Source organism: Chlorocebus sabaeus, chromosome 6, assembly GCF_047675955.1.
Source record: "Chlorocebus sabaeus isolate Y175 chromosome 6, mChlSab1.0.hap1, whole genome shotgun sequence".
NCBI lineage: Eukaryota > Metazoa > Chordata > Mammalia > Primates > Cercopithecidae > Chlorocebus > Chlorocebus sabaeus.
In genome coordinates this window covers 48803937-48825925 of record NC_132909.1, presented here as the reverse complement: position 1 = coordinate 48825925, position 21989 = coordinate 48803937, and the positions used below count along the sequence as shown (strand labels likewise).

Here is a 21989-nt window from a genome sequence, read left to right as displayed (position 1 = left end):
TCTACTAAAAATACAAAAATCAGCCAGGCCTGGTGGCAGACCCCTGTAATCCCAGCTACTCTCCCACCTACTCTGGCAGAGCCAGAATTTGAACCCAGGACCAGGTGGAATCAAAACTCTGAACTATGTCTGTGAACTATGTCTATAACTATTGTCACAAGATCAGAGCTAGATCGTCCAGGAGCCAGGACTGTGGGTGCAGCGGCAGCTGAGCTCTGAGCACTAACTCTGTTCATCTTTTGCAGGAGATACCTTCCCGGAGGCAGATGCTGATGGAGACCGTCTGGCAGGCCAGCTGGATGAGGCCATGGGGTCCAGCGAGTGGCTGGCCCTGACCAAGTCACCCCAGGCCTTTTATGGGGAGCGACCCAGCTGGCAAGGAACCCCCCGGACGCTTCGGGGCAGCCGAGATGTCCTGGCTGGCCTTTCCAGCAGCTGCTGCAAATGGGGGTGTAGCAAAAGTGAAATCAGTAGCCTTTGCTAGTTTGAGGGCTGGGCAGCTGTGGGCACCAGTACCAATGCTCCAGTCCTGCCATCCACTTAACCAGTGTCTGGCTGGGCACCTGTCTTTCGAGCTTCACATATTCATTCATTCGTCTGCAAGTCACAGAGTCCAGGCACTGTGGGCTCAGGCACAGTCCCCCGACACCACCTAACCAACCCTGCCTTTTGACCAGCCTATCATGACCCTGTCCCCTGAGCAAGCTGTGCCCCTGCCTGGACAAGTGGGGACCCCTGATCCTGACCTCTGACCTCTCCCCAACCCTAACTATGCGTTTGCCTAGCTTACACACTCCACTGCCACAACTGGGTCCCTATTCTACCCAGACAGGCCACACAGAGACCCCTGCCCCCTGCCCAGTCCAAACTGTGGCCAGCTCAAATTAAGCCTCTTAGTCCAGCCTTTGCACGCAAGCTTCCTTTTCCCTGCTTTCCATCCCCTCTCCTCCAACTCCCCTGACAAAGTTCCAAGGCTGTGGACCCCAGAGAAGGTGGCAGGTGGCCCCCCTAGGAGAGCTCTGGGCACATTAGAATCTTCCCAAACTCCAATAATAAAAATTCCAAGACTGGCAGAGAGTGTGTGTGTGTGTGTGTGTGTGTGTGTGTGTGTGTGCGCGCGCGCGCGCGGTTGTTGGGCGTAGGACAGGTTTCAGGGATGCGCGGTACGCGGTACCCTCCCTCGGAGGCCCTCACCCCCAGACGCCCCAGGCCGCCTCCCTACTCCCCCTCAGCAGCCCCAGCGGGGACTTTCCGTCGCGGGGAAGGGGCGGGGACCCGGAGCGAAAGGTGCGGAGGCGGCCTGCAGGGGTGGTTCGGCTTCCCGTTGCCGCCTCGGGCGCTGTACCCAGAGCTGGGAGCCGAGCAGCGCAGCCGCGCGGGCCCGGCAGGGCTGGGCCGGACTCGGGACGCGCGGGGGGCGCCATGCGGGGAGGCAGGGGCGCCCCTTTCTGGCCGTGGCCGCTGCCCAAGCTGGCGCTGCTGCCTCTGCTGTGGGTACTTTTCCAGCGGACGCGTCCCCAGGGTGAGTGCTGGAGGGAGCTCGTGTCCCGGGTGCTGCCGCTGCTCTCCCCGCGAAGGCGCCAGTGCGCCAGGATAAGCCACGCGTTTGCGGAGCAAAAGGCAGAGGTGCAGGCGCCACTCGGCTCCTCCCGGGGCAGGGACCCGGCGACACTGGGGAATGGGCAGCAGCAAGGTAGAACCGGAGCCCCGGGGCGGGCTGGGGGAGCTCTCCGGGTGGTTAACAGGATGTGGCGAGCACAGGGAAAGGGGGGGGTTGCACGGAGTCTGGGGAGGCTTCCTGCTGCTCATTTCCCTAAGCCCCCCACCTTGCAATTGTCAGAAGTCCAAGTTCTGGGGTGTGCAGGCGGAAGTGGGGGGTTCGACCCCCTTTCCTGAGACCCTCTGACTCCCTCTCCAGGCAGCGCCGGGCCACTGCAGTGCTACGGAGTTGGACCCTTGGGCGACTTGAACTGCTCGTGGGAGCCTCTTGGGGACCTGGGAGCCCCCTCCGAGTTACACTTTCAGAGCCAAAAGTAGTGAGTACAGGGAGGTGACGTGGGGAAACAGGCTTTGGAGGTGGCCGCTCAGGTCCTAGACTGCCATGGTTGAAAGGTTCTAGGAGTCAAGCCTGGCCAACATGGTGAAACCCTGTCTATACTAAAAATACAAAAAAAATTACCCGGGGGTGGTGGCGCACGCCTGTAGTCCCCGATACTCAGGAGGCTGAGGCAGGAGAGTCGCTTGAACCCGGGAGGGGGAGGTTGCAGTGAGCCCAGATCTCGCCACTGCACTCCAGCCTGGAGGACAGAGTGAGACTGTCTCAAAAAAAAAAAAAAAAAAAAAAAAAAGAAAGAAAAGAAAAAAGGAAAAAAGTCCCAGGAGTCTGCCCCCCTCCCCCAATACTCCTCCACTCCAAAGCCCTTCAATTCTAGCTTCCCTCGTTTCTCTGCTGTGTCACCCTGGGCAAATCACTTTCCCTCTTTGAGTCTCCTTTACATTTGTCTGTTAAATAGCAATCATAGGGCCAGGAGAGGTGGTTTGCACCTGTTATCCCAGCACTTTGGGAGGCTGAGGCGGGAGGATCGCTTGAGCCCAGGAGTTCAAGAGTTCAGAGTTTTAGAGAGCCCGTCTTTTTTTCTTTTTCTTTTTCTTTCTTTTTTTTTTTTTTTTGAGATGGAGTCTCGCTCTGTCGCCCAGGCTAGAGTGCGGTGGCCGGATCTCAGCTCACTGCAAGCTCCGCCTCCCGGGTTTACGCCATTCTCCTGCCTCAGCCTCCCGAGTAGCTGGGACTACAGGCGCCCGCCACCTCGCCCGGCTAGTTTTTTGTATTTTTTTTTAAGTAGAGACAGGGTTTCACCGTGTTAGCCAGGATGGTCTTGATCTCCTGACCTCTTGATCCGCCCGCCTCGGCCTCCCGAAGTGCTGGGACTACAGGGTTGAGCCACCGCGCCCGGCCTCTTTTTTTTTTTTTTTTTTTTTTGAGATGGAGTTTCGCTCTTGTTGCCCAGGCTGGAGTGCAATGGTGCGATCTTGGCTCACTGCAACCTTCACCTCCTGGGTTCAAGCAATTCTCCTACCTCAGCCTCCCAAGTAGCTGGGATTACAGGCATGTGCCACCATGCCTGGCTCATTTTTGTATTTTTAGTGGGGGTGGGGGGAGTTTCACCATGTTGACCAGGCTGGTCTTGAACTTGTGACCTCAGGTGATCCACCTGCCTCGGCCTCCCAAACTTCTGGGATTACAGGTGTGAGCCACCGCGCCTGGCCGAGAGCCCCCTCTGTTAAAAAACATAAACTATAATATAAATAAAGGGAAATAGGCCAGGCGCTGTGGCTCACGCCTATAATCCCAGCACTTTGGGAGGCTGAGGCGGGTAGATCACGAGGTCAGGAGATCAAGACCATCCTGGCTAACACGGTGAAACCCCGTCTCTACTAAAAAATACACACACACACAATAATCAGCCAGGCGTGGTGGCGATCACCTGTAGTCCCAGCTACTAAGGAGGCTGAGGCAGGAGAATGGCGTGAACCCGGGAGGTGGAGCTTGCAGTGAGCCAAGATCACACCACTGCACTCCAGCCTGGGCGACAGAGGGAGACTCCGTCTCGGGAAAAAAAAAATGGCTGGCGCGGTAGCTCACACCTGTAATCCCAGCACTTTGGGAGGCCGCGGCAGGCAGATCACGAGGTCAGGAGTTCGAGACCAGCCTGACCAACATGGTGAAACCCCATCTCTACTAAAAATACAAAATTAGCCAGGTCTAGTGGTGCATGCCTGTACTCCCAGTCACTCAGAAGGCTGAGGCAGCAGAATCGCTTGAACCCAGGAAGCGGAGGTTGCAGTGAGCCAAGATCGCACCACTGCACTCCAGCCTGGCAACAGAGTGAGACTCCGTCTCAAAAACATAAAAATAAAAATGGAAATAATAATGGAAACTGCCTCTGAAGGTTGAGTCTGAGGGTTCAAAGAGTTAGGTGCTTGGCAAGGAGAAAGTTGCTTCATAATGTGAAGCTGTTTTTTATTGCTGTGTGACATCAGGCAAGTCGCTTAACCTCTCTGAGCATGTTAAAAGATTATTCAGTGTGGTGCTGGGGATGCTGCAGTGAAAGAGGTAGACAGAAAGCCTTGTCCACAGTCCAAGGAAGAGACCTGTGTTTCTTCATGATGAATCGTATCTGGAAACTCATAATTTCAAATTGGGCTAAGTGAGGGAAGAGGAAAAGGGCCAATGAAAGATAAGAATGGGAGACAGAGGTCCTGGATTTTTTTTTTCTTTTTAATAATAATGATTAAAATACACACAAGAGGCCCTGCACGGTGGCTCACGCCTGTAATCCCAGCACTTTGGGAGGCCAAGACAGGCGGATCACCTGAGGTCAGGAGTTGGAGACCAGACTGGCCAACATGGTGAAACCCCGACTCTACTAAAAATACAAAAATTAGCCAGACTTGGTGGCACATGCCTGTAGTCCCAGCTATTCAGGAGTCTGAGGCAGGAGAATCACTGGAACTCGGGAGGCAGAGGTTGGAGTGAGCTGAGATCGCACTACTGTACTCCAGCCTGGGCGACAGAGCGAGACTCTGTCTTAAAAAAAAAAAAAAATCACACAACATAAAACTTACGATATTTTTAAAATTTGTTTTGGGAACAGTGTCTTACTCCTGTCACCCAGGCTGGGGCAGTCAGCTCACTGCAGCAACTTCCCAGGCTCAGGTGATCCTCCCACCTCAGCCTCCTAAGTAGCTGGGACTACAGGCATGCACCACCATGCCCAGCTAATTTTTTAAATATATTTTTTAGTAGACACAGGGTTTTACCATGTTGCCCAGGCTGGTCTCGAACTCCTGGGCTCAAGAGATCCACCTCCCTCATCCTCCCAAAGTGCTGGGATTACAGGCGTGAGTCCCTGTGCCTGGCCAAAATCTACGATTCTAACCATTTTTAAGTGTCCAGTTCAGTGGCATTAAGTACATTCCCATGGTGCTTTCCTGGTTACCATTCACGTCCAGAAGGGAGCCTAGTTTTTTTTTTTTGTTTTTTTTTGAGAGGGAGTTTCGCTCTTGTTGCCTAGGCTGGAGTGCAATGGCTTGATCTCTGCTCACTGCAACCTCCGCCTCCCGGGTTCCAGCCATTCTCCTGCCTCAGCCTCCCAAGTAGCTGGGATTACAGGCATGTGCCACCGCGCACAGCTAATTTTGTATTTTTAGTAGAGACGGGGTTTCTCCATGTTGATAAGGCTGGTCTTGAACTCACCACCTCAGATGATCCGCCCACCTGGGCCTCCCAAAGTGCTGGGATTACAGGCATGAGCCATTGAACCCAGCGTGGGGCCCAGTTTTAATTGGTGCAGGGATTGGGGAGTCAGAGAAGGTCCCTCTTTTCTATTTTTATTTTAGTTTTATTGATTTATGTATTGATTTTATTTATTTTGGGAAGAGGTCTTGCTCTGTCACCCAGGATAGAGGGCAGTGGTGCGATCATAGCTCACTGCAACCTCAAACTCCTGGCTCGAACCATTTTCCCTCCTCGGCCTCCCCAGTAATTGGAACACAGGAATGTGCCACTAATTTTTAAAAATTTTTTGTAGTGGTAGCTCACATCTGTAATCCCAGCACTTTGGGAGGCTGAGGCGGGAGGATGGTTTGAGCCCAGGAGTTGGAGACCAGCCTAGGCAACATAGTGAGACCGTCTCTATTAAAAAAAAAAAAAGAAAGAAAGAATAAGAAGAAGAGGAAGAGGAGGGAAAAAAGTAAGAATAATTTTAAAAGTAAATAAATAAATAATTTTTTTTGGTAGAGACAGTGTCTTGCTCTGTTGCATAAGCTAGTCTTGAACTCCTGGGCTCAAGCGATCCTCCCACCTTGCCCTCCCAAAATGCTGGAATTACAGGTGCCATTATGCCCAGCCTGTAATTTTGTATTCTTTGACCATGATTTTCTCTCCCAGCCTCTGTAGTCACCAGTTTACTCTGCCTCTAGGAGGAGTTCAAATGTTTTAGATTCCATGTATCAATGAAAACATGTGGTGTTTGTCTTTCCGTGTCTTATTTCACATGACATGTTGTTCTCCATTTCCATCCACATTGTTACAAATGACAGGATTTCCCTTTTTTTTTTTTTTTTTTTTGAGACAGAATCTCACTCTGTCGCCCAGGCTGGAGTACAGTGGCCCGATCTCAGCTCACTGCAACCTCTGCCTCCCCGATCCAAGCGATTCTCTTGCCTCAGCCTCCCGAGTAGCTGAGATTACAGGTGTGCATCTCCACATCTGGCTAATTTTTGTATTTTTATAGAGCCGAGTTTCACCATGTTGACCAGACTGATCTCAAACTCTTGATCTCAAGTGATCCACCTGCGCAGTGTATTTTCTTCTTTTTTTTTTTTTTTTTGAGACAGAGTCTCGCTCTGTCGCCCAGGCTGGAGTGCAATGGCCAATCTCGGCTTGCTGCAACCTCCGCCTCCTGGGTTCAAGCGATTCTCCAGCTTTAGCCTCCTGAGTAACTGGGATTACAGGCGTGCACCATCAGGCCTGGCTAATTTTTGTATTTTTAGTAGAGATGGGGTTTCACCATGTTGGTCAGGCTGGTCTCAAACTCCTGACCCGAACTCTGCCCACCTCAGCCTCCCAAAATGCTGGGATTACAGGCGTGAACCATCGCACCCAGCCCCACATATTCTTGATCCATACATCTGGTGATGGACACATTCCATATATTGGCTATTGTGAGTAGTGCTGCATTGGGAAGACAGACGTGCGTTGGACAAACTTATTTCATGTCCTTATTATTTTTATTTATTTATTTTTTTGAGACAGAGTCTTGCTCTGTTGCCCAGGCTGGAGTGCAGTGGCTCAATCTCGGGTCACTGCAACCTCCATTTCACTGGTTCAAGCGGTTCTCCTGCCTCCCAAGTAGCTGGGAGTACAGGTGTCTGCCACGACACATGGCTAATTTTTGTATTCTTAGTAGAGATGGGGTTTCACGATGTTGTCCAGGCTGGTCTCCAACTCTTGGCTTCAAATGATCCGCCTGCCTCGGCCTCCCAAAGTGCTGGGATTACAGGCGTGAGCCACTACACCTGGCCCCTCTTACTATTTGTCAAACACACTAAGCACAGTTTGGCCTCCAGGCCTTTGCACCCTGTGTCTCCTCTTCCTGGAATGCTGTTCTTCTAGCTACTGCATGGTTCTGTCCTCCTCTCCTTCAGGCCTTTATTCAAATGTCTCCTCAGGCTGGGTGTGATGGCCCCCCCCCCTCCCGCCCCATCCCCCTCCCGCCCCGCCCCCCTCCCCCCACCTCACCCCCCCCACCGCACCTGTAATCTCAACACTGGGAGGCCACGGGGGCGGGGTGGGGGGGGCGGTGGTGGGGATTGCTTGAGGCCAGGAGTTCCAGACCAGTCTGGCCAACAGAGCGAGAACCTCTCCCCCCTTTTTTTTTTTTTTTTTGAGACGGAGTCTTGCTCTGTAGCCCAGGCTGGAGTGCAGTGGCCGGATCTCAGCTCATTGCAAGCTCCGCCTCCCGGGTTCACGCCATTCTCCTGCCTCAGCCTCCCGAGTAGCTGGGACTACAGGCCCCCACCACCTCGCCCGGCTAGTTTTTTGTATTTCTTAGTAGAGACGGGGTTTCACCGTGTTAGCCAGGATGGTCTCGATCTCCTGACCTCGTGATCCACCCGTCTCGGCCTCCCAAAGTGCTGGGATTACAGGCTTGAGCCACCGCGCCAGCCGTTTTTTTTTTTTTTTTTTTTTTTGAGACAGAGTCTCACTCTGTTGCCAGGCTGGAGTGCAGTGGTGTGATCTTGGCTCACTGCAACCTCCGACTCCCTGGTTCAAGCGATTCTCCTGCCTCAGCCTCCCAAGTAGCTGGAATTACAAGCACGCGCCACCACACCCAGCTAATTTTTGTATTTTTAGTAGAGAAGGGGTTTCACCGTGTTGGCCAGGATGGTCTCGATCTCTTGACCTCGTGATACGCCTGCCTCGGCCTCCCAAAGTGCTGGGATTACAGGCGTGAGCCACGGCACCTGGCCTCTCTCTTTCTATATATATGGTGTTTTTGTTGCTGTTTTTGAGACAGGGTCTTACCCTGTCACCCAGGCTGGAGTGCAGTGGCATGATTCCAACTCAACCTCCTGGGCTCAATCAATCCTTCCACCCCAGCCTCTCAAGTAGCTGGAACCACAGGTGTGCACCACCACCCCTGGCTAATTTGTAAAGTTTTTTTTTTTTTTTTTTGAGACGGAGTCTTGCTCTGTAGCCCAGGCTGGAGTGCAGTGGCCGGATCTCAGCTCACTGCAAGCTCCGCCTCCCGGGTTCACACCATTCTCCTGCCTCAGCCTCCCGAGCAGCTGGCACTACAGGCGCCCGCCACCTCGCCCGGCTAGTTTTTTGTATTTTTTAGTAGAGACGGGGTTTCACCGTGTTAGCCAGGATGGTCTCGATCTCCTGACCTCGTGATCCACCCGTCTCGGCCTCCCAAAGTGCTGGGATTACAGGCTTGAGCCACCGCGCCCGGCCTGTAAAACATTTTTTGTAGAGATGGAGGGTCTCAGTATGTGATTGCTTGAGGCCAAGAGTTAGAGGAGACCAGCCTGGGCAACATAACAAGACCCCATTTCTACAAAAAATTTAAAAATTAGCTGAGCACTGTGATGCACACCTGTTATCCCAGCTACTCTGGAGGCTGAGTCAGGAGGATTGCTTGAGCCTAGGAGTTCAAGGTTGCAGTGATCTATGATCCCACCGCTCCAGTGACAGAGTGAGATCGTGTCTCTAAAAAAAAAAAAGAGGACAGGACTGGGCGTGGTGACTCATGCCTGTAATCCCAGCACTTTGGGAGGCTGAGACAGGCGGATTACCTGAGGTCGGAGTTCGAGACCGGCCTGACCAACATGGAGAAACCCTGTCTCTACTGAAAGTATAAAATTATCCGGTCGTGGTGGCGCATGCCTGTAATTCCAGCCGCTAGGGAGGCTGAGGCAGGAGAATCACTTGAACCTGGGAGGCAGAGGTTGCAGTGAGCCAAGATCGCACCATTGCGCTCCAGCCTGGGCAACAAGAGCAAAAATCCGTCTCAAAAAATAAAAAAACGAAAGAAAGACAGAGAGGAAGGAAGGGAGGGAGGGAGGGAGGGAAAGGGAAGGAAAGAAAGAAAAAGAGAGAGAGAAAAGAGCAGTTACGACCAGGCATGGTGGCTCATGCCTGTAATCTTAGCACCTTGGGAGGCCGAGGTGTGTGTATCACTTGAGGTCAGGAGTTCGAGACCAGCCTAGCCAACATGTGAAACCACATCTCTACTAAAAATACAAGAAAATTAGCCAGGTGTGGTGGCACATGCCTGTAATTCTAGCTACTTGGGAAGATGAGGTGGGAGGATCACTTGAACCCAGGAGGAAGAGGTTGCAGTAAGCCAAGATCACAACATTACAGTCCAACCTAGGTGACTGTGTCAAAAAAAAAAAAAAAGAGCAGTTACATTTATTACTCTCATTTTGTAGATGAGGAAACGAATGCAGAGAGACGTTAAGTCACTTACTCAAGGTCACACAGCTCTGAAGCAGCAGAGGTGGGATTTGAACCCAAACAAAGCAGGCTGCAGCCACTCTGTTGGCACAAGGGTGGTTATCAGTGGCCCTGGCTGTAGCCGAGTGTACATCTCACCCCCGCCTCTCTCCTCACAGCCATTCCAACAAAACCCAGACCATGGCAGTGGCAGCCGGGCAGAGCTGGGTGGCCATTCCTCGGGAACAGCTCACCATGTCTGACAAGCTCCTTGTCTGGGGCACTAAGGCAGGCCAGCCTCTCTGGACCCCCATCTTCGTGAACCTGGAAACCCAAAGTAATGTGGTGGGAGGGTGGGGCGCTCTATGCGGGGTGGGTGCTCTTGGAGGGCATGACTCACTACACCCTGGTTTCCTCTTCCCCAGTGAAGCCAAATGCCCCCCGGCTGGGCCCTGACGTGGACGTTTCCGAGGATGAGCCCCTGGAGGCCATTGTCCATTGGGTCCCACCTACGTGGCCGTCTCATAAAGTTCTGATCTGCCAGTTCCACTACCGAAGATGTCAGGAGGCAGCCTGGACCCTGGTGAGTGCTGGGGTCCTTTTCTCCCCACCCTATCCTGGGCAGGGACTGAGGCAACATCCCCTAATCTGAGACCCAGCCAAGGACTCATTCTGTGACTGTCCCTGAGCCTGTCTGCATCCCACACAAAATGCCTGCATGTGCCTCTTGTTCAGTTACAAATTCTCCTCCCATGGCCGGGCGCGGCAATTCATGCCTGTAATCCCAGCACTTTGGGAGGCCGAAGGGGACAGATCACTTGAGGTCAAGAGTTCGAGACCAGCCTGGCCAACATGGCGAAATCCCATCTCCACTAAAAGTACAAAAATTAGCCGGACATGATGGTGGGTGCCTGTAATCCCAGCTACTGAAGGCTGAAGCAGGATTCACTGGAACCCGAGAGGCGGAAGTTGCAGTGAACCGAGATTGGGCCACTGCACTCCAGCCTGAGTGACAGAGCGAGACTCAATCTCAAAAAAAAAATTTTTTTTCTCCTGCCAAAATAATCTATCACCCTGTCATGGTGGCTAATTCCTAAAATCCTAGCACCTTGGGAGGCTGAGGCAGGAGGATCACTTGAGGCCAGGAGTTCAAGACCAGCCTAGGCAACTTAGGGAGACCTCATCTCTATGAAAAAGGTGAAACAATTATGAGGGCATGGTGGCTCGTGCCTGGAGTCCCAGCTACTCAGGAGGCTGAGGCAGGAGGATTGTTTGAGGTCAAGAGTTTGAGAACAGCCTGGGCAGGATAGCCAGACTCGTCTCTAAGAAGTTAAAAAATAATCCAGCCAGGTGCAGTGGCTCACACCTGTAATCCCAGCACTGTGGGAGGCCAAGGAGGGTGGATCACCTGAGGTCAGGAGTTCGGGACCAGTCTGGCCAACATGGTGAAACCCCATCTCTACTAAAAGTACAAAAAAGTAGCTGGGCGTGGTGATGGGTGCCTGTAGTCCCAGCTACTTGAGAGGCTAAGGCAGGAGAATGGCTTGAACCCGGGAGGCAGAGGTTGCAGTGAGCCGAGATCGTGCCACTGCACTCCAGCCTGGCAACAGAGCAAGACTCTGTCTCCAAAAAAAAAAAGAGTTGAGAGTTGTGGATTATTCATGCAATTAATTCAGAGCAACACTGAGATGCAGAATTTTTTTTTTTGAGATGGAGATTTGCTCTTATTGCCTGGGCTGGAGTGCAATGGCAGGATCTCAGCTCACTGTAACCTCTGCCATCTGGGTTCAAGCGATTCTCCTGCCTCAGCCTCACGAGTAGCTGGGATTACAGGCATGCGCCATCATGCCTGGCTAATTTTGTGTTTTTAGTAGAGACGGGGTTTCTCCATGTTGGTCAGGCTGGTTTTGAACTCTTGACCTCAAGTGATCAACCTGCCTGGGCCTCCCAAAGTGCTGGGATTGCAGGCGTGAGCCACTGTACCCCGTCCCTTTTTTTTTTTTTTTTTTTTTTTTGAGACGGAGTCTCACTCTGTTGTCCAGGCTGGAGTGCAGTGGCACCATTTCAACTCACTGCAACCTCCACCTCCCAGGTTCAAGCGATTCTCCCACCGCAGCCCCCCAAGTAGGTGGGATTACAGGCATGTGCCACTATGCCCAGTTAAGTTTTTTTTTGGTAGAGATGGGGTTTCGCTGTGTTGGCCAGGCTGGTCTCAAACTCCTGACCTCAGGTGATCCACCTGCCTCCACCTCCCAAAGTGTTGGGATTACAGGCATGAGCCACCTCACCCGGCTGAGAGGCAGACTTTGGAATCTGACTACCTCAGTGCTCAGCTCCAGCACACCAGCTCTGTGACCTTGGGCTAGTCACTTTCTCTCTCTGGGCCTCAGTTCCCTCATCTGTAAAACGAGATAAGCTATACCTAACACATAGAGTGACCACCTTTTCTTTGGCTCAGGACTGTGCCAATTTTTCTGACAGGCCTATGTTCTGGAAACCCCCTTGGTCCTGGGCAAATACAAATAGTAGCTCGCTTTGCTGATAGATAAGTTCAAGTACCAGCTAGGCGCAGTGGCTCTAATCCCAGCACTTTGGGAAGCCGAGGTGGGCAGATCACCTGAGATCAGGAATTCAAGACCAGCCTGGCCAAGATGGTAAAACCCCGTCTCTACTAAAAATACAAAAATTGGCTGGGCACGGTGGCTTACACCTGTAATCCCAGCACTTTGGGAGGCCGAAGCGGGCGGATCATGAGGTCAGGAGATCGAGACCATCCCGGCTAACACAGTTGAAACCCCGTCTCTACTAAAAATACAAAAAATTAGTGAGGTGTGGTGGCGGGTGCCTATAGTCCCAGTTACTTGGAAGGCTGAGGCAGGAGAATGGCGTGAACCCGGGAGACGGAGCTTGCAGTGAGCTGAGATTGCGCCACTGCACTCTAGCCTGGGCAACAGAGCGAGACTCCGTCTTGGAAAAAAAAAAAAAGACTCTGTCTCAAAAAACATAAAAAAGCCAGGTGTGGTGACAGGTGCTTGTAATCCCAGCTACTGAGGAGGCTGAGGCAGGAGAATCGCTTGAACCCAGGAGGGAGACGTTGCAGTGAGCCAAGATCGCACCAGTGCACTCTAGCCTGGGCCACAGAATGAGACTGTCTCAAAATGAAAAACAAAGTCCAAAAAAAAAAAAAAAAAAAAAACTGGTAGGTTCAAATACCCTTGACTCAGGCCCTGGGCCCATTACGCTCACCTCTCTCTCCCCCAGCTGGAACTGGAGCTGAAGACCATACCCCTGGCCCCTGTTGAGATCCAAGATTTGGAGCTAGCCACTGGCTACCAAGTGTATGGCCGCTGTCGAATGGAGAAAGAAGAGGATTTGTGGGGCGAGTGGAGCCCCATTTTGTCCTTCCAGACACCGCCTTCTGGTGAGGATATCTGGTTGCCCTCAATCTACGCCCCTCCCACCCGCGGAGTCTGTCCAATCATGTCCCACTCATTTGTTCCCCCGTTTCCTCATCCTTGCCAGCTCCAAAAGATGTGTGGGTATCAGGGAACCTCTGTGGGATGCCTGGAGGAGAGGAACCCTTGCTTCTGTGGAAGGTGAGCTTCAGGGACCAGTTACATTTCTCTGCACACGTCAGGAATCCCCTAAATAACAATGACATAAGGCCGGATGCAGTGGCTCACACTTGTAATCCCAGCACTGTGGGAGGCCGAGGAGGGTGGATCACTTGAGGTCAGGAGTTGGAGACCAGCCTGGCCAACATGGTGAAACCCCATCTCTACTAAAAATACAAAAATTAGCTGGGAGTGGTGGCAGGCACCTGTAATCCCAGCTACTTAGGAGGCTGAGACGGGAGAATCGCTTGAACCCAGGAGGTGGAGGTTGCAGTGAGCCGAGATCACGCCACTGTACTCCAGCCTGGGCAACAAGAGTGAAACTCCGTCTCTAAAACAAAAAACAAAACAAACAAACAAAAAAAACACCAATGACATAAACAAGACAGAGTTTCCCATGCTGCCCCCTTGAGGTTGCTTCAAAGATTCAAGGATGCGTTGCTAGAATGGTCAGTACAGGGTGGGGCATGGAGCAAGTCTCCACCAATGTCAGCTGCTTCAGAGAGGTCTGAGCCATGAGGATGGGTGCAGATATTCCGGGTGGAGGCAGCAGATGCAAAAACCTGACAGCGAGACTGGAGCTCAGCTCCAGAAAATATAACACAGTGTGCTAAGAGTTTATTTATTCATTTACTTATTTTGAGATGGAGTCTCGCTCTGTCGCCCAGGCTGGAGTGCAGCGGCGTGATCTCATCTCAGCTCACTGCAACCTCCACCTCCCAGGTTCAGGCCATTCTCTGCCTCAGCCTCCAGAGGCATCTTGGCCAGGATCGTCTCACCATCTTGGCCAGGATCGTCTTGAACTCCTGACCTCGTGATCCACCTTCCTGGGCCTCCCAAAGTGCCAACATGGTGAAACCCCATCTCTACTAAAAATACAAAAATTAGCTGGGCGTGATGGCAAGCGCCTGTAATCCCAGCTACTCAGGAGGCTGAGGCAGGAACATCGCTTGAACCTGGGAGGTGGAGGTTGCAGTGAGCCGAGATCGCGCCACTTCACTCCAGTCTGGGTAACAGAACGAGACTCAGTCTCAAAAAACAAAACAAAACAAAACAAGAAAAAGCTTCACTGACCAGTGGTTTATCAGGTGACCTCAGGGAGACACATACATGTGCCTAATTAATGGGAGATATTAACCCTTTTTTCCCTTCATCCCTCAGGCCCCAGGGCCCTGTGTGCAGGTGAGCTACAAAGTCTGGTTCTGGGTTGGAGGTCGTGAGCTGAGTCTGGAAGGAGTTACCTGCTGCTACTCCCTTATTCCCAGCGGGGCAGAGTGGGCCAGAGTATCCGCTATCAACGCCACAAGCTGGGAGCCTCTCACCAACCTCTCTTTGGTCTGCTTGGGTAAGAGACTGTGACCTTCCTCAGCTCGGCGCCCTGAAGGGGTGGGAGGTGGCTTCCTGAGTGGCCAGCTGAGACTTCTCTCCACCCTCCAGATTCAGCCTCTGCCCCCCACAGCGTGGCGGTCAGCAGCATCGCTGGGAGCACGGAGCTACTGGTGACCTGGCGACTGGGGCCTGGGGAACCACGGGAGCATGTAGTGGACTGGACTCGAGATGGGGACCCCCTGGAGAAACTCAACTGGGTCCGGCTTCCCCCTGGGAACTTCAGTGCTCTGTTACCAGGTGAGGCCCTGGGACACCTGGGTTTCCATCCCAGCTGTTAAAACAGAGCGGACAGATGGGTGGACTTGTAAGAGGAAGTGCTATGATTAAAGCAGCGTGATGGCCGGGCTTGGTGGCTCACGCCTGTAATCCCAGCACTTTGGGAGGCTGAAAGGGGCGGATCACCTGAGGTCAGGAGTTCGAGACCAGCCTGGCCAACGTAGTGAAACCTCGTCTCTACTAAAAATACAAAAATTAGTGGGGCGTGGTGGCTTAACACTTGTAGTTCCAGCTACTCGGGAGGCTGAGGCAGGAGAATCGCTTGAACCTGGGAGGTGGAGGTTGCAGTGAGCCAAGATTGCGCCATTGCACTCCAGCCTGGGTGACAGAGTGAGACTCGGTCTCAAAAAAATAAATAAATAAATAAATAATAAAGTAGCGTGAATTCACACAAGCCTTTTTTTTTTTTTTTTTTTTTTTTGATTTTTGGAGGCAAGATCCCACTCTGTGGCCCAGGCTAGAGTGCAATGGTGCCATCTCAGCTCACTGCAACCTCCATCTTCTGGGTTCAAGCGGTTCTCGTGACTCAGCTTCCTGAGTAGCTGGGACTACAGGAGTGTGCCACCACACCCGGTTAATTTTTTTTTTTTTTTAGTAGAGACGGGGTTTCACCATGTTGGTGTGGCTGGTCTCCAACTCCTGACCTCAAGTGATCTGCCTGCCTTTGCCTCCCAAAGTGCTCGGATTACAGGCATGAGCCACTGTGCCCAGCCTAGCTTTTCTTTTTTTCTTTTTTTTTTTTTTCTTTTTTTGAGATGGAGGCTGGCTCTGTCACCCAGGCTGGAGTGCAGTGGCACGATCTCAGCTCACTGCAGCCTTCACCTCCTGGGTTCAAGCGATTCTCGTGCCTCAGCCTCCAGGGAGTAACCGGGATCACAGGCGCCCGCTGACATGCCCAGCTAATTTTTTTTATTTTTAGTAGAGACGGGGTTTCACCATGGTTGGCCAAGATGGTATCAAACTCCTGACCTCAAGAGATCCACCCACCTCAGCCTCCCAAAATGATGGGATGACAGGGGTGAGCCACCACACCTGGCCCTTTTGTTGTTGTTGTTGAGATGGAGTCTCGCTCTGTCGCCCAGGCTGGAGTGCGGTGGCGTGATCTCGGCTCACTGCAAGCTCTGCCTCCCGAATTCATGCCATTCTCCTGCCTCAGCCTCCCCAGTAGCTGGGACTACAGGTGCCTGCTACTACGCCTGGCTAATTTTTTTTTTTTTTTTTTTTTGTATTTTTGTATTTTTAGTAGAAATGGAGTTTCACCGTGTTAGCCAAGATGGTCTTGATCTCTTGACCTCGTGATCTGCCCTCCTCAGCCTCCCAGAGTGCTGGGATTTCAGGCGTGAGCCACCACACCCGGCATCTTTTTTTTTTTTTTTTTTAAAGAGATGAGTCTCACTCTGTCAGCCAGGCTGGACTGCAGTGGCGTGATCTCAGCTCACTGCAGCGTCAACCTCCATGGCTCAAGCATTCCTCCCACCTCAGCGCCCTGAGGAGCTGGGATTACAGGCACACGCCACCAAGCACAGATAGTTTTTGTATTTTTTGTAGAGGTGGGGTTTCTGCATGTTGCCCAGGCTGTTCTTGAACTCCTGAGCTCAGGCAATCCCCCTGTCTTGGCCTCCCAAAGTGCTGGGGTGACAGGCATGAGCCACCATACCTGGCAAGAAATCTTTATTAATTAGTTACTTAACTAAAGGACTTGGAAGAACTGCAAAGATGTTGGGTGAGAAATTTAGGACACAGTCCCAAGACCCACAAGGATATATGAACCAAAGAAGCAAAGGCACAATTATGGAAAATTCCCAGTTGAGGAAGGCTATGTGGATGTGATAGGGTTTAGAGGAGGGACTGCAGCAGCCTCAGTTACCATGGTAGGTGCTGTCAGTTGCCTGCTCATATCTGTTTGACCACGTCAGATCCCTTAGGCCTCTCTCCCAGCTGCCCACACTTAAGTTTCCTGGCCTGAGGGCTTTTTCTGGTCACTGAGGCATTTTGCCTGCTGGAGAAGCAAGATGGAAATATCGAGGAGTTAAGAGTCCTCAGGAGCAGCCCTCAGCCATGACTAATGAGGCTTGGTGGATTAATACCCCAGCTCCCGGCCGGGCGCGGTGGCTCACGCCTGTAATCCCAGCACTTTGGGAGGCCGAGGCGGGCGGATCACGAGGTCAGGAGATCGAGACCATCCTGGCTAACCCGGTGAAACCCCGTCTCTACTAAAAATGCAAAAAATTAGCCGGGCGAGGTGGCGGGCGCCTGTAGTCCCGGCTACCCGGGAGGCTGAGGCAGGAGAATGGCGTGAACCCGGGAGGCGGAGCTTGCAGTGAGCCGAGATCGCGCCACTGCACTCCAGCCTGGGCGACTGAGCCAGACTCCGTCTCAAAAAAAAAAAAAAAAAAAAAAAAAAAAAAAAAAATACCCCAGCTCCCTCCTCCTGAGCTGGGCTGACTCTGTGATGTCTGCTCTCTGCTGCCCCCAAGAGGTCCTCCATGGGACTGCGTCTCAGTTGTCCATAGTGAGAACTTGTTCCTTCCCCATTTCACTCCCCTACTGCCCTATTGGGGTTTTCTGGGATTACCTCCTAGATAAATGACTTACACTCAGATCCTTATCTCAGGGTGTCCTTCTGGGGAACCCAATGAAGACACCTAGCAAGTAGGAAATGGGCATGGGAAGGAGAGCCAATTCTTTTTTTTTTTTTTTTTTGAGGCAGAGTCTGGCTCTCTTGCCCAGGCTGGAGTGCAGTGGTCGGATCTCAGCTCACTGCAAGCTCCGGCTCCTGGGTTCACGCCATTCTCCTGCCTCAGCCTCCCGAGTAGCTGGGACTACAGGCGCCCGCCACCTCGCCCGGCTAGTTTTTTGTATTTTTTAGTAGAGACGGGGTTTCACTGTGTTAGCCAGGATGGTCTCCATCTCCTGACCTCGTGATCCGCCCGTCTCGGCCTCCCAAAGTGCTGGGATTACAGGCTTGAGCCACCGCGCCCGGCCAGGAGAGCCAATTCTAACTGGTCTTTATTCCTTTGTCATTCAGGGAATTTCACAGTTGGCGTCCCCTATCGAATCACTGTGACTGCAGTTTCTGCTTCGGGTTTGGCCCCTGCACCCTCCATCTGGGGGTTCAGAGAGGAACTAGGTAAGAGGTGGGGCTGGAGGATGGGGGGGCTCCTGTAACCCAGGCCGACCTTGACCTACTGCCTTCCTCTCCAGCACCCCTAGTGGGGCCAACGCTTTGGCGACTCCAAGATGCCCCTCCAGGGACCCCCGCCATAGCGTGGGGAGAGGTCCCAAGGCACCAGCTTCGAGGACACCTCACCCACTACACCTTGTGTGCCCAGGGTGGAACCACCCCCTCCGTCTGCATGAATGGTGAGCTTCTCTGCCTGCCAACCTATCCTCCCAGCCCCCACAAGACCCACCCATCAGTCAACCCCACCCCTTGTCCCCACGTGGGCCTCTTTGGCCCAGGGACCATACGTAGTGTCCTCAATTCCCTCTTGGCTATCAATGTAATGAACTTTCATTCAGCCATTAAAAATGAGGATGCCAATCTATATTTATCGACATTGAAAGATGCCTATCATATTTTATTAGTGAAAAAGATAAAAGGATGTCAAAATTCCGTGGTACGGTTCCATTTTTTTTTTTTTTTTTTGAGACGGAGTCTTGCTTTGTCACCCAGGCTGGAGTGCAACGGTGCAGTCTTGGCTCGCTGCAACCTCCTCCTCCCAGATTCAAGCGATTCTCCTGCCTCAGCCTCCTGAGTAACTGGAATTACAGGCATGCACCACCATGCCCAGCTAATTTTTGTATTTTTAGTAGAGACGGGGTTTCACCATGTTGGTCAGGCTGGTCTGGAACTCCTGACCTCGTGATCCACCCGCCTCGGCCTCCCAGAGTGCGGGGACTATAGGCTTGAGTCACCATGCCCGGCCTATATGTAATTTTAAATATATATATATATAGAAGGTCTGGCATGGTGGATCACACCTGTAATCCCCACACTTTGGGAGGCAAAGGCAGGCAGATCACTTGAGGTCAGGAGTTTGAGACCAGCCTGGCCAACATGGTGAAACCTCATCTCTACTAAAAATACAAAATTAGCCAGGCCTGGTGGCGCAGCCTGTAGTCCAGCTACTCAGGAGGCTGAGGCACTAGAATTGCTTGAACCCAGGGGGTGGAGGTTGCAGTGAGCCGAGATTGTGCAAAGAAAAACTAAATAATATCTAAGCAGTGTATAAGATGGTGATAACTGCTGAGTAGAGAATGAAGCCAGGGGCTGGGCATGGTGGCTCACACCTATAAACCCAGCACTTTGGGAGGCCGAGGTGGGCAGATCACCTGAGATCAGGAGTTTGAGACCAGCCTGACCAATATGGTGAAACCTGGTCTCTACTAAAAATATGAAAATTAGCCAGATGTGGTGGCAGGCACCTGTAGTCCCAGCTACTCAGGAGGCTGAGACAGCAGAATTGCTTGAACCTAGGAGGCGGAGGTTGCAGTGAACTGAGATCATACCACTGCAGTCCATCCTGGGCAACAGAGTGTTACAGAGCGAGACTCCATCTCAAAAAAAAAAAGAGAATCAAACAAGGAAGGTGGGTGGTGAAGGGGGTGCAATTTCAAATAGAGCGGGGTCAAGGAAAGTCTCATGGAAGAGGTGACCTTTGAGCAAAGACCTAAAAGAGATGAGGAAGGAGCCATGCTGATATCTGGGAGAAAGTGTTGCAGACAGCAGGAAGAGCACATGCAAAGGCCCTGTGGTAGGCTTGACCACCTCCCCAACTTCTTTGGTTGTGTTCTCCAGTGAGTGGCAACACACACAGTGTCACCCTGCCTGACCTTCCTTGGGGTCCCTGTGAGCTGTGGGTGACAGCATCTACCATCGCTGGACAGGGCCCTCCTGGTCCCATCCTCCGGCTTCATCTACCAGGTAGGGGGGTTGGGATGGGATTGCCACAGGGAGGGGATGCGCTCCAGGTAGCGTCTGGAGTCATTACTTGGAAGCTGGTGCAGTGGCTCACCCCTGTAATCCTAACACTCTGGGAGGCTGAGGCAGGAGAATTACTTGAGCCCAGGAGTTCGACACCAGCCTCGGCAACATAGTGAGACCCCATCTCTAAAAAAATAAAACAATTAGCTGGATGTGGTAGCATGCACCTGTGGTCCCAGCTCCTGGAGAGGCTGAGGCTGGAGGATCACTTGAGCCCAGGAGTTGGAGGCTGCAGTACGCTGATTACACCACTGCACTCCAGCCTGGGCAACAGAGCAAGACCCTGTCTTTAAAAAATTAAGAATTGCCAGGCGCAGTGGCTCACACCTGTAATCTCAGCACTTTTGGGAGGCCAAGGTGGGTAAATCAATTGAGGTCAGGAGTTTGAGACCAGCCTGACCAATGTGGTGAAACTCCGTCTCTACTAAAAATACAAAAATTATCCGGGCGTGGTGGCGCGCGGCTGTAATCCCAGCTACTTGGGAGATTGAGATAGGAGAATTACTTGAACCCAGGAGGCAGAGGTTGCAGTGAGCTGAGATGGCACCACTGCACTCCAGCCTGGGCGACAGGGCAAGACTCCGTCTCAAAAATAAAAATAAAAAATAAAATAAAATAAAAATTAAGAATGATCTCTTCCCTACCCTACCAGATAACACCCTGAGGTGGAAAGTCCTGCCGGGCATCCTGTTCTTGTGGGGCTTGTTCCTGATGGGGTGTGGTCTGAGCCTGGCCACCTCTGGAAGGTGAGGCTGTCAGATACATGTATCTCTGCCCACGTGGGGAAGGCGGCTGGGCATTTCGTTGAGCTTCCAGGGGGCTTGAAGGGAGGCCTTGGGGCTCAGTCACATTCATGAACCCTGCACCCTGGGCTGGGGCATCTGGCCATCTGGATCCGCTGCCCTGACTCCTCCTGGCTTGCCAGGTGCTACCACCTATGGCACAAGGTGCTGCCCCGCTGGGTCTGGGAGAAGGTTCCTGATCCTGCCAACAGCAGTTCAGGCCAGCCCCACATGGAGGTGAGTCAAAGGGCCGGCTAGTCGGAGCCCTCTGGGGCAGTGGGAAGAGGGTGAGGGGTAGGTGGGGGAGGCTGGGGCAGGATTACAAGCTCCTCATCTCTTCCCAGCAAGTGCCTGAGGCCCAGCCCCTTGCGGACTTGCCCATCCTGGAAGTGGAGGAGATGGAGCCCCCGCCGGTTATGGAGTCCTCCCAGCCCCCCCAGGTCACAGCCCCACTTGACTCTGGCTATGAGAAGCACTTCCTGCCCACACCTGAGGAGCTGGGCCTTCTGGGCACCCCCAGGCCGCAGGTTCTGGCCTGAACCACACCTCTGGCTGGGGACTGCCAGCCATGCCAGATGGATGCTCATGCAGGTTGCACTCCAGTCCTGGATCCTCTTGATGGATGAAGACACTGAGGGCTCAGAGAGTCTGAGTCACTTACCTGAGGACTCCCAGCCAGGCAAAGGTGGGATTGAAGGACCCCTGTAGAGAAGGGCTTGGCCTCCATGGGGAAGGCATGGATGGAAGATGGAGCAAACGAAAATACATGAAATTGGCTGCCTGCCAAAATCTGTTCCGCTATAACAGAATTGCATTCAGACCCCAGCACAGTGGTTCACGCCTATAATCCCAGCACTTTGGCAGGCCAAAGTGGAAGGATCACTTAAGGCCAGGAGTTCGAGACCAGCCTGGGCAACAGAGCAAGACCCCTTACTACAAAAATGAAACATCAAAAACAAAAACAATCAGCTGGGCATGATGGCACACATCTGTAGTCCCAGCTACTTGGAAGGCTGAGGCAGGAGGATTGGTTGAGCCCAGGCGTTCGAAGCTGCAGGGAGCTCTGATTGCACCACTGCACTCCAGGCTGGGAGACAGAATGAGACCTTATCTTAAAAATAAATAAAAAGAAAAAAGAAAAAAAAATACTGCATTTGGGCATCACCTCAGCTCCCTTGCAGCCAGGTGCAGCATGGACTGAGTTCTTGGCAACAGAATGTGGTCAGAAGTGATGTGGCAACACAGGGTCTGGGTGGGGGCTCCCCCACATGCTTTCCTTGCCTATGAGCTGGAATATAACACTTGCCTATGATCCAGCTTTGGCCATACGCAAGGGGAAGGTGGAGCAAGAAATGAAAAGGAACCTGAATCCCTGAATGACTGCATGGATCAGAACCACTGAGAAAAATAAACTTTTATATTTTTATAGCTACTGT

General features: G+C 52.4%; 2 protein-coding genes across 4 annotated transcripts in view; both read left to right on the top strand.

Moving 5' to 3' along the window:
• The window catches only part of RLN3 (relaxin 3), a 40621-nt gene extending 39548 nt beyond the window's left edge, over nucleotides 1-1073 (top strand). For both annotated transcript variants that reach the window (XM_007995505.3, XM_007995504.3), the window contains one exon: nucleotides 246-1073. In XM_007995505.3, the coding sequence (XP_007993696.1) occupies nucleotides 246-484 (239 nt within the window). In that variant the 3' untranslated portion in view covers nucleotides 485-1073. The remainder of the gene's footprint in view (nucleotides 1-245) is intronic.
• Nucleotides 1074-1168: 95 nt separating this feature from the next.
• IL27RA (interleukin 27 receptor subunit alpha) lies at nucleotides 1169-21986 on the top strand. 2 transcript variants are annotated; one of them, XM_037992278.2, is made up of 14 exons: nucleotides 1169-1522; nucleotides 1919-2036; nucleotides 9685-9842; nucleotides 9931-10088; nucleotides 12767-12926; nucleotides 13028-13101; nucleotides 14281-14464; nucleotides 14557-14745; nucleotides 17813-17914; nucleotides 17989-18147; nucleotides 19586-19711; nucleotides 20424-20517; nucleotides 20697-20790; nucleotides 20898-21986. In XM_037992278.2, exons 1-14 carry the CDS (start codon nucleotides 1423-1425, stop codon nucleotides 21090-21092), a joined length of 1911 nt encoding a protein of 636 aa, XP_037848206.2. In that variant the 5' UTR covers nucleotides 1169-1422; the 3' UTR covers nucleotides 21093-21986. The 2 variants fall into 2 exon arrangements, with proteins under 2 accessions (XP_037848206.2, XP_037848205.2); XM_037992277.2 differs by lacking the exons at nucleotides 1169-1522; nucleotides 1919-2036 and adding an exon at nucleotides 9485-9569.
• Nucleotides 21987-21989: the final 3 nt, after the last annotated feature.

Bases quoted from the DNA above. Each gene is read 5' to 3' on its own strand.
- IL27RA (XM_037992278.2), top strand. From the start codon at position 1,423: ATGCGGGGAGGCAGGGGCGCCCCTTTCTGGCCGTGGCCGCTGCCCAAG. The intron at 19,712-20,423 runs GTAGGGGGGTTG...CTACCCTACCAG, and splicing joins CCTCCGGCTTCATCTACCAG to ATAACACCCTGAGGTGGAAA. The intron at 20,791-20,897 runs GTGAGTCAAAGG...ATCTCTTCCCAG, and splicing joins CAGGCCAGCCCCACATGGAG to CAAGTGCCTGAGGCCCAGCC.